Source organism: Papaver somniferum, chromosome 4 (genome assembly GCF_003573695.1).
Source record: "Papaver somniferum cultivar HN1 chromosome 4, ASM357369v1, whole genome shotgun sequence".
Taxonomy (NCBI): Eukaryota; Viridiplantae; Streptophyta; class Magnoliopsida; order Ranunculales; family Papaveraceae; genus Papaver; species Papaver somniferum.
Genome location: NC_039361.1, coordinates 3,212,211 through 3,224,111, shown reverse-complemented (window position 1 = coordinate 3,224,111; position 11,901 = coordinate 3,212,211). Strand labels below are relative to the sequence as shown.

The 11,901-nt window shown below is 38.4% G+C and overlaps 2 protein-coding genes across 2 annotated transcripts; one reads left to right on the top strand and one right to left on the bottom strand.

The window, feature by feature from the left end:
- Positions 1 to 2,581: 2,581 nt before the first annotated feature.
- LOC113273422 lies at positions 2,582 to 3,571 on the top strand. Its single transcript, XM_026523141.1, has 2 exons — positions 2,582 to 2,615; positions 2,838 to 3,571. The coding sequence occupies exon 2, from the start codon at positions 2,838 to 2,840 to the stop codon at positions 3,423 to 3,425; it is 588 nt and encodes a 195-aa protein (XP_026378926.1). The 5' UTR covers positions 2,582 to 2,615; the 3' UTR covers positions 3,426 to 3,571.
- A 1,800-nt stretch (positions 3,572 to 5,371) lies between these two features.
- LOC113271813 (egg cell-secreted protein 1.2-like) lies at positions 5,372 to 5,800 on the bottom strand. The gene has a single exon (XM_026521737.1). It carries the CDS (start codon positions 5,798 to 5,800, stop codon positions 5,372 to 5,374), a length of 429 nt encoding a protein of 142 aa, XP_026377522.1.
- Between the last annotated feature and the right edge of the window lie 6,101 nt (positions 5,801 to 11,901).

Below are 11,901 nucleotides of genomic sequence, written 5' to 3'. Positions count from 1 at the left end.
CCCTATGGAACAAAGTTATTAGTCAACAAGTACAACTATTTTTAAGGTGGTTAATATGTTGATCGGGCTACGGATCTAATGTCCCCTTTCTCGTTGTGCCCCTATGTCCCTCCAGTTACATGCCAACACGTGTCATTTATTAACTTCCCTTATTTTTTAACAGTCAAAGGATTAAGTTATTTTGAGAAATATTACCCTAAAGATTAAGTTAATTTTCGAACAAAATTCTGAACTTACGAAAGCATGTTGTTCCCGTTAAAATCGATGTAATGTTGTTCTCGCGAAAGACGATTTTTTTGAAGTTTCCTTAACACAAAAATCCAATCTGCTCTTCATCTAATTTTACCTGACGGTGGTTTCCCACGTACTCAACATAATTAAACTCGTCTAAACGTTTCCATCTTTCTGACCCGCTCTTATTCTTCTTTTTTTTACATTGGTATTACCAAAGAGATTGGATTGTGATGTTCATGACTACTTGAATACCCAGTAGGTAGGGATCAAGTTGCTACCGGTGAGGAAACATGTGCACCATTCTGAAAACCCGCGAAACTGGTCCATATAATGATCTTGTTGGCATTTATTACCTTCGAATCTAAAGCATATGGATTAAATATATTAAGCTCCCTTTCGTGTTGGAATACACTTTTGTGACCTTTTTTGTTACTCTTCTCGACATCTTCGATCCTATAATTTAGGGGAAATAATTTAATTTAAAGAGTACAAAAAGTAAAAGAATTACTAAAGTGAAATACAAATTTGCTCGTACCATATTTGGTTCACCTTCGATGATTCTTTCACATCTGTATATTTGTATGATCAAAAGTAGATATTCACTAACCTCTTTGCTAATACTATGTAAACGATGGGACAACTCTTCACTATCACGACGATGGATGAAACTAGTTTCTTCACAAAGTTTGTCAGTAAAATTATGATAAAAATGTAGTCCCCATTCGCAGGCAACCATTGATATTGTCTTTTGTAAAGTGTACATAATTCCTACAAATTGATTCATCTTAATCCATTGTAAACTTGGCACCACGAACTCTACTAGAATTTGTTTACGATGGTTTCACAGGTTGCGAATTGTTTCCCATGTTAGATACAAATATAGATTTTAGGAAATTTCCTGATAGATTGAAATGAATGAAAAAGAAAGTCGTTGTCTTGATTGGGGTATACCCAGATTAATTGGGGTATACCAAATTTAAACCCATCCAACCTAGTTTGCTAAGGGGTGTCTAAAAGGTGTTAAAAGACCAAATTGCCCTAAAAAAACCGTGCCGACTAAAATCCAACAAAAATATTTTCAATTTTTTTTCCAAAACTTTAACTATGAAATCAAAAAAAAAAAATCAAAAAGAAAAAGAAAAATCAAAAAAAAAATCTAGAAGAAAATGAAAATGTGTATCATACGGGTTTTGAGATTGGGTATGATTTTGTACCCAATCTCAAATTCTTAATGACTCAACAGTTTTACCAAACGTCGGCATGGTACTTTTTATTGATCTTGCCGACTTGTGTTAGTCGGCAACGTAATTTTTTGTTGACCTTGCCGACTTTTTATCTCTGAGATTAGCATTTATAGGATCGGCACGATATTCATCCTTATACCTTGCCGACTATAGTTTAGTCGTCAGGTTATGAAATTAATACCTTGCCGACTAATCATGCATTTGTAACACCTTTCTCTGTATGTCAAAAATCCTATAGTCCGCAGGGTATTGTTTTGTCGACCTTGCCGACATTTCATAGTCGGTAAGGTATTTTTTTGTCGATCTTGCCGACTTTTCATATTTTCAGAATTGAAAGTGTTGTTTCCTTCTTTAATGTTGAGTATGAAATCACACAGAAGCCTTGCAATCCCCTTTGTAGAAGTGTTTGGATAGTGTGGTTTCATTTCCGTTACAAAAAAAATCTCAAAAAATAAAAATCATCAAAAATCATAACACATAACCCATGAATTCAATCCAAACAATACCTAATTTGAGAATTTTAATTCAACTAATTAACTAACTCAATTAATTAACCTAATCATAATTTTTAGTCTTAATTAAACAAGGACATATTAGCCATTTAGAAAATACATGGTTAAGGGGTGTCCTATTTTACTTCTAAATGACCCAGGTTTTGTCTCATTAAGTATACCCCAATTAATCTGGATATACCCCAATCAAGCCATATTGAATTTAACTGTTAAGACATATCCGTTGAGCCGCAACAAAAAGGATGCTTTTCTGGTGGACCATAATGGGCAAACCCACAAATTTTGTTGGTTTTTTATGGCTGCCCATTTCATAGTGGTCGCAAAATGTCAAAATGAGCAAATCTAAAATTTACATCCTATGAGAATTGCCCTTATAAAAATGTGCTAGAAAAGAACAAAAAAAAATGAAATAGAAATTGGTAAAAGTTACAGACTCGAGAAACAAAAGGCGAGAGAGAGAGGGAAAGAGATAATCCACCGCAACTGAAGTGCTCTTGGATTCATAGTTGTTTTGGTTCGTCACAGTCGAAGAAGAAGAGAAATCGAAGCATTTACACAGTGGATTTCTTCTCCGTCACAGCCGAAGTTGAGTGTTGAATCAAGAAGCTATGGTTCGTCAAAATGGGTTAGTACATGAAACCCACTTCCAATTATCCTTGTTTTGCAACTTGCATTTTAGGGTTTGCTATAATTTGTGGCTTATTGGTAAAAATTTGGTTTTTAGGGTTCATAGGTTTTGGGGGTTTTACTGTAGAAGCATGTAATTAGTATAATTAGTATAATAGAGATTTTCTAGGGCTTGATCGATTGACAAGAAAACATTGAACTTAGGATTTTTGGCTTTCAGATGGCTTCATCATCTGATAATAATATACAGAGAGGACGGAAGGTTTTTATCAGTGAAGAACATATTTCTTGGGTTTTAACAAGGTATAGTGCACCAACAATACTAGATTTACTCAAGGAAGTTGCTCAGTATCTGGATGTGAAAATAAATTGGAATGTGGTGGTCAAGAAGACGACGACCGGTATTACTAATGCCTGGGAGTATCAGATGTTATGGAGACATTTGGCCTATTGCGATAAGCTGCCAGAAACAGTAGAAGAAAAACTTGAGGAAAAGCGGTTGGATGATGAAGATAGTGAGTTCGAGTATGAGTTGGAAGCTTTTCCTCCTGCTACTGATGAAGCATCATTACAGGCTGCAGCTTGTGTTAAGGTATTGCTTGCTTCTGGCTTGCAAGATGACGAAGGAGGAGGTTTTGCAACTGTAGAAGCTCCATTGACTATAAATGTACCTACTTGGCAGGGTTATAAAAGTCTATTGGATGATCCTCCGCTGTGCGGCTCAAAGGGAATAAGTATTACTGTTACAGTTTCTGTACAAAAACAATTGTTCGACTGCAGTGAAAACAAATGCAGTGACAACAGCTGAAGGTTTGGATGCAACTGTGTCAAATGCTGGTGGCCAGCCTGCAAAAGGAAAAAGGAAACCTTCAAAGGCTTGGACTGCGGAGGAGGATGATTTACTCATTGCTGCTGTGGAAAAATTAGGTGAAAAGAATTGGGCGAAGATTCTTATGGCAGATTTCAAGGGTGATAGACCTCTGCACAATTAGCTTATAGATGGACTATTATAAGTAAGAAAACTAATGCTAACTTAAAAAGAAGTAGACGGTCTCGCAAACAACCTCAAATCACTGCGCAGCAGCTTGCTACCACCAACCGAGCTGTTTCACTTGCTCTTAATATGCCCGTCAATAATATCTTATCGGCAGCATATGCAGCTTCTGTGGTCCCGAATCCTATGATAAAAGCAGCTGCTGGAGCCCGTATAGCCACTCATTTGACTATTAGTTTGTATTAGACTTTTGTTAATATTAGTTTAATTAGCATAGGTATTCAGAAGTTGGTCGAAGAAGGAAGTAGAGACGGGCAAAGCAGTACTGGCTAGGTATATATCTGTATGGTTTAACGTAAAAAAACCTGAATCACGTGGTCGGTTGTAGAGGTTATCGTGTTTCTGCTAATGAATTATTTATTTTTCTTTGCTTGGTGTTTTTGTTCTCTTCATATTCTTCATCATTTTTTTTTCATTGTAGTAACCCAAACTCAATTGTTGCAAGTTTTTCCACTCTGACACAATCAGAAAGCCAAATCTCATGTAATTTGTCCAAAGACGACAAAAACAAGTTAACATAAACAATGAGATCTTGAAACTTAGATTTGTGCAGAGAGTGAAGATCTACATATGGTAAACATTCCATTGACCATTATTGTTACAAAATGATTTTCTGGAATTGGTATCCCTATCTACAAGGATACTTTCCATTGTGGGATTTGTAGCTTTAATCTCTGAGATGCGGTTGACAGTCTGCCATGTGACTGAATAGGCAAGAGCATTTGAGGGGGTTTACTACATTGGTGCCCCATTGACCTGACTTATTGCAGTATAAAACATCGACTATTTTATTAACAAACTTGGGTGGAGTTTCCAGCTTTAGTTTTTGGGTGATTTGGTCTTGATGTTGTTCTCCTTGTCTCCATTTCTTGAGCTGTATACCAGATGTGAGTGTATTTTTTACGATGTTGTTGGATCTGGTTGTTCGTTTTGGAATACAAATTTGCACCTTGCCTTCCATATCATCCACTTACACTGGGGGTGCTTCACCAAAAACAAAGACTTTTGACTGTCTGTAACCCAACATCTCTTCAACCAATTGATAGTTGGAGTATATTAAATCCTTCCAGAGCTCATACTCTCTCTCTCTCAAAATCAATGGTTTTATGCTTCTCAGTTGAACCAATTCATAATTTATGCCCTCGGCGAAGTTTCTGCTTCACAAAAGACCTATTTCGGCTAGTAGGAAGTAAGGGTTCCATCGTTATTTAACGTGGAAGCTTATATTGTCCAGGCTTTATAAATGTTAAGATTGCATCTATTTTTTGTCCAAAATTTAACATATCTTCGGACGTAGTAGGATCATTGCTCACTTTCCTTAAGATGTTCGTGTAATTTCCTAATCGGTTAATGCATGTACCTACACCTTTTCATGAACGGAGGGGGTTTACACTTAGCACATGAAGCTTTCTTTTCTCATCCTTCTGAGAAAATTATAAGAGACGATTTGATAGGTTTCACAAATCTATGATGATCTCAATTCAAAGAGCATAAACAAAGTTGTGCTCAAATATACCCAAACATAAAAAATCATGACAACCAAAAAACTTAACTGCATAAACTTTTCAACTGCTATCTACTGCTGCAATATAGTGCTGCTTATTCATGGTTAAAAGAGAAGAAGACTACAAAAGGACTTCAAACAAATAAATAAATTCAAGTACTAGGCGTTCCGAGTTTGAGGTATCATTCCTTAATATCTATCCGACCACTACTGGGGGAGCGCTTGGTCCAGCGAAAGGTGACCGAGAAGGAGTGATCTGTACTGGTGGAAGCATAGCGAAGGGTGAAGAAAGAGATGCAGTCGAGTGTGAAGCATCACAATAGCCACGTAAAATGTCGCCCTGTTCAGCAGTAAAGCCTACAGAAGTAAGCATAGAAGGCCAACATTCACGAGTTATGATACGGATAGCTCTACAACATTCAATACCAAGATACATCTCTCCATCCATGAAGAAAAGTATAATTTCATTAGTGCACGAACGTAACTCATATAGTGCGTTCAAGCATTCAGCCATGCCTGCACCACGATCTTCTCCGTTGATCCGAGCTGCTAGGTTATGACCGACCAAGGAACGACTTACTGTTGTCAAATCCCTGGCTGCTATTACTATTGTAGTGTTGGCCATAAGAGCTGAAATGACTACACAAAATTGGTTAAAAAAACCAAAATCAACAATTCCTGGGTGAAAAAGACATTTAGATTTTGATACTGTTTAAATGGACAAAAATTTAAAAATAGCCAGGATGTAAACAGTTTCATCCTACCCATTTTTAAATACTTTTTCTTATTTTTAATTTACATCAGGATGCATCCAGTTTCATCCTTGCTATTTTTTAAGTTTAAGTCGGGATGAATCTAGTTTCATCCTTGCTATTTTTTGGTGTCCATTTCATCCATATAAATTTTTACTCGTCCATGTGAACCATGTTTTAAATATATTTAAACAAATGACCCATTTTCCGAAATTACTAACATAAGAACCAATTTTCCGTTGATGAGAGCCATAGTCTTGCCTGAAAAAGTGATGATTTAGACTAGAAAATGCAAGAGAGGAAGTGTGAGGAAGTGGTGTTTGAAGGTTGGATATAAATAGAGAAGAAGAGTGGGGGATTAGCCATTATTGTGCAGATAGTGGGCTTTGATTGTCTGATATAATTGAATTCTAACGCATATTCGAGAGAAAATGAATGGATTTGAGAGAGTAACCGTGGGTTTTATTTAGTTAAAATGTACCTTCCAATCTAGTGAAACTTGAATCGACTTGCTTTGTTTTTGAATCGTTTTTTAGGGACCATGGTTTTTTTGGGACCATGGTCTTATTAGGCCAACCTCCCTATACTTATAAGAGGTGTCCTAAAGTTAGGTAAATACGCATTTATCCTTTACTTTAATTTAAATTAAAACTAATTTAATAACTATATAAACCTAATCATATACATCTAATCTAAATGAATTTATTAACCAATATCAAAATCAAAAAGAAAAACAGGAGGGGAATCGAAATTTTTTAGTTTTGAAAAAAAAAAAATTCTTCTTCTCTCTTTCCTTGACGTTCCTCGTTCGATTGAAAAACCCATCAATCTTTTTAATTCGTTCTATGATTGGGAAAATTGAGTACAAATCATCAAAATATGATTTAAATGGAAGTTAAAGTGGCACGTTCAGTTAGGAACAGTTTTTAAAAAAACTAGTTTTGTAACCGAACATTCTGAAACCAAGAACACGAAGAACACTTCGGTTATCACGAATTTAATTTTTCGTAACCGACCTCTGAGTTCGGTTGGTTCGCAAAAAATAGTTTTAACCGAACTCCTCATTGAAAACCAATATATTGTGTTCGGTTGGTTCCCAAAAAATTCTAAAACTAGTTAGTAACCGAACTCTACCCATAATACCAAAAAAACCCAATGTAACCGAACTGTTTTATTTTTCCCACTATGTTGAGTTATGATTTAACCGAACTTTGCCTACTCTGTTCGGTTGGTTCGCAAAAATTTCAAAAACTATCTACCTATATTACAAAAAGAAAAAAAAATCCAATGTAATCGAACTGCGCTATTTTGCCTACTATGTTGAGTATCAATTTAACCGAACTTGTCCCACTATGTTCGGTTTGTTCGCAAAAAATCTTTGCAAACCGAACTCTTTACTAATTGCATACATGTGGAGTTCGTTTAGATATGTTGTTGGGTTAGAGTTTGCGAACATTGGCGCCTTTTCTCGTTACTCCCCTTAGTCGGCGCCAATGTTTGCACCCAAAAATATTTCCAGGCACTAAACACGATGATTTTGGTGTTGTTGATGGAAACAGGGCTAATAACAGAAAATAGTCAAGAATGACAGACACAAATTTAACGTGGTTTGACATGGTTTTCCTACATCCACGGACGAATCCCCTTGGGGGTGGTATTTTATTGATATTAGAATTACAGTAGTCTCTCCTTTTTTCTCCTAGCCTCTGGACCTCCCTATTTATATATTTGAATACCCAATTTCAATATAAACTTAAATGACATTAACTGCTCATCCATGCCTCCTTGTTTAATTCTGCATGAAACTGCTCATTCATGCCTCCATGTTAAATTCTGAATGAAACTGCTCATTCATGCCTCCGTGTTTAATTATGCATGAAACTGCTCATTCATGCCTCGTTGTTTAATTCTGCATGAAACTGTCTTTGCATGCCTCCTGAATTAATTCACACGAAACTGTCTTTGCATGCCTCCTGAATTAATTCGCATGCTGGCAGACTGGATTGATGGATGACAGGAATAATGGGATGGCAACATGGATGGGGACTGGCTGACAGCGCATCTGGCAACATGGCTGGAAACTGGTTAGCAGCACATCTGGCAGCATGGCTAGAAACTGGTTGGAAGTGCGACAGAGTATTTGGCTGGAAATTGGTTAGCAGCATTGCTGGAAACATGACTGAAAATTGGCTAGAGGTGCGACGAGCGACCTGACTTTGATAGTTGACCAACGCTTGACTTTGACCATTGACTGAGCGTTGATTTTGACCATTGACCGGTCATTGTAATACTGGCAGGTTGGTGGGATGCTTCGGTTGACTGGTTAGCGGGCTTGGATGAAAGCTGAACAGTGGCCCATGCGACATTCTGTCCCTGTATGTGGCAATTTTACTCATGGTACAAACATCGCCCCCTCTTAACCTCCAACTTGTTGTGGGGTTAAGAAGTTAGTTTTCAATTTTGTATTAACAGACTATGATATAGTTCGCCTTCAAGTGTGGAATATTGTCATTTGAAGTAAATCACAACCTTGCTTGTTCGTTTGCGGAAATGGAGACGCCCCCAAGAGTAAATTACTTTTGTTGAAGCGCAAAGAAAACTGCCTTCGTTGATTGTGGAAATCGTAATAAAGACGCCCTCAAGTGAGGCTATTGTGATTAGAGGATCGGCGGGAAACAGTTGAGTATGAACCATTGTTGTATGCAAAAACAGGACTGAAGGGTGAACTGGACTGCAACGGAAGCGTGATGTTGGACAGGAGTGGTGTTGAAAGTGAGTTGTAACTGTTGATGTAAAACTGAACTGTGGTAGTTGCGCAGAACTTGACTAGTAACTGTTGTTTGGAAAAGATGAGTTATATTTGACGTCACTCGGCTGGAATCTGTGTGAGCTGTTGTTGTAAACGATATTTGAATTTGCATACTGTCGGTAATTTCCGACCAAACTAGGTAGTAGTAGCTGTTGGTATTAAGCTGTTGTCAATTACGGACTGAGCCGCGGTAGTTGCGAGCGAAAGGGTGTGACCCTTTAGTAGTTGAGATGGTAACAAATTTTGTGTGTTGTTGGACCTCCAATGCTCTCGGTTGTGCTACTGGATGTGGCATCGATATTTATACGTCTTCAATAGTTATGTGAACCAGGATAGCAGCAGCGATGTCGACTAATTCACTATAGTTGCTGCAGAACTGGATTGCAGTGATTGAGGTAAACTGGACTGCGGCGGCCACATAAAAACTGTCCTCTGTAGTAACGAGCAAAACTGGGTAGTAACAATATTGAGCAAAGTTGGACTGCAGCAGCTGCGATCAACTGGACTGTAGGAGTTGCGAACAGAGATCGACTGCAGCAGCTTCGATCAGCTGGACTGAAACAACAATGACCGAAGCTGCACTGCAGCAGCTGCGATCAGCTGGACTGCAGGAGCTGCGAACATAGCTGGACTGCAGCAGCTGCGACCAGCTGGAATGCAGCAGCTTCGATCAGCTGGACTGCAACAACAACGAGCAAAGCTGCACCGCAGCAGCTGCAATCAGCTGGACTGCAAGAGATGCAAATGTAGCTGGACTGCAGCAACTGCGATCAGCTGGAATGCGGCAGCGACGAGCAGAGTTGCAATGCAGCAGCTACGATCAGCTGGACTGCAGGAGCTGCGAACATAGCTGGACTGCAGTAGCTGCGATCATCTGGAATGCAGCAGCGACGAGAAAAGTTGCACTGCAGCAGCTGCGATCAGCTGGAATGCAGCAACGACGATCAAGACTGCAGTGCATTAGCTTCGGTCAGCTGTACTGCAGGAACTGCGAACATAGCTGGACTGCAATAGCTTCGATCAACTGAACTGCAGCTGCGACGAGAAAGACTAAACTGCAGCAGCTGCGACGAGAAAGACTAAACTGCAGCAGCTGCGGTCAGCTAGACTACAGGAGGAGTGTGCAACGCTGCACTGCACCAGCTGCGATAAGATGGACTGCAGAAGCGACAAGCAGAGCTGGACTGCAGCAGCTTCGATCAGCTGGACTGCAGCAGCTGCTGAGGGATTAGACTTTAAACAGTTCGATAAACCTGAGTGTAACAGTTATAAACAAAACCAGACTGCATCAGTTGCGTCCAACTGTGTATAGAATGGATGAGCAAAACTGAACTGCATCAGTTGCGTCCAACTGAGTGCAGCAGTTGTTTAGGAACTGGATTACAGCAGTTCGATCAACTTAGTTGTGATGTAGTTTTTAAGTAGTAGTAAAGTTCGTTCAACTCGGATTATGTAGACTCTATTTTAGACTCAAATTAAAATAGAAAACTTAAAAAGAAATTGTATTCAAGTTTATAAAAATCACTGAGACTTTGGATTCCACCAATCTCCATTTTTTATGTGATTTAATCTAGTCAATATTTATGCAACTCTTTACGTTTAAAGTGATTATAATATTTTCTCCTAGACAAGTAGATTCTCAAAACAATAGTTTTAAATCGAAAGCATGGACCATCAAAAGATTTAACCTAAGCATGACCCATCAATTGAGAACACAACCACTTAATCAGAATCATATATTCAATTTCAGTTCAGTGCAAATAATCATAAAAGAATTACGAAATTAAATTAAATAGAATTTACCACATAATAATTGGAAAAATGGCTTCCTACGTCACCTCAGCAATGGGGTTTATCTCCTCATATTAATCACTTGCTAAAAATATTTGTTTATGGTTCAAAAGTTGATTAAAAGATGAAACACTATAACTCTAAATGTTTGCAACGGTGTATTGGAGTCGCAAAACGAATGACTGACTGTGACAAAGAAGTTATTGTAGCAGAGTTATAAATTTGAGACGATGTTCTTATTTGCAACGGATGTTCTTCAGCAGCAGCAGCAGAAATACGGGTTTCCTGCAACTTGATCAATTCACCTCTGTAGTGTACAAACTCCTCTGCGACTGTTCCAATAACTTCGTTTCTCTCCCTGGGACTTAAACACACCTTTTATACCACTCAGAAACCTAAAAATAGCGATTAATTATCTCTTTTTCTTTTCGTGCAAGCCACGACAATAATCTCTTCTGCCGACTTCCTTAATCGTTTCTGAGACTTCCAAACCATCCTAAACTCTTCCTTAGATAGAATACTACCTTAGGAAACAATATCACGCGTTTAGTCTCCCTGGAATTCCTAAAATAATTCCACAAAGTTTCCGTGCAAAACTCAATCTCTGTTTCCTTTTTCCGGCTTATCCAGCCCAATTCGATTAATTCCAGCGCACATACCAGGCCTTTTTAGTTGAATCACGTCCAGCCCAGCAAATTTCAATGATTGAATCTCACTAAAACATCTTCGAAATCCAATCGAAAGTTTGGTTCTTCGCTGGTTATTTCTTTCCTCATTTTTCTGAATTTAAACGAAGAAGATGACCTCCCCCTATCCTGTGATGGTATCCCTTTAGCAGCTGCCTGGAAATGGATGCCCCTTAGTAATTGGTCACCCCTTATCCATTTGAGGGGTCCGAATAGCAAGTGTCCTCCTGGGTGCCCCGCGCAACTTTTCAAGCCGATTTTTCCAAAAATGTTTGTTGGCCAAAAATACCTACACACACATAAAACACCATAATAAGTACAAAAATGAGAACTATCAATATATAGAATCGAGACAAATTAGACCCAAAAATGTGTCTATCAAATACCCCCAAACCTATTATTTGCTAGTCCTCGAGCAAACATAAAATAAAATAAAATAAGATAAAATCCTAACTCACTGACGCAGGCATCGCCGATTGCATTTAGCGTATGAAATAAGCCTTTAAACCCCTAAGTGTCCCTAGTGGCGGAGTGTTGTCTCCGGAGGGCTTACAAGAGATATACCCACAAAACCTTTACTCCAGACCTTAGCTATCTACGCAGAACCTTGGAAGGCACTAAAGAATCTCCTTGGTTGGCATACTTATTGACTACAGGAGGAAGTACCCTGATGCGAAATTCCAATTGT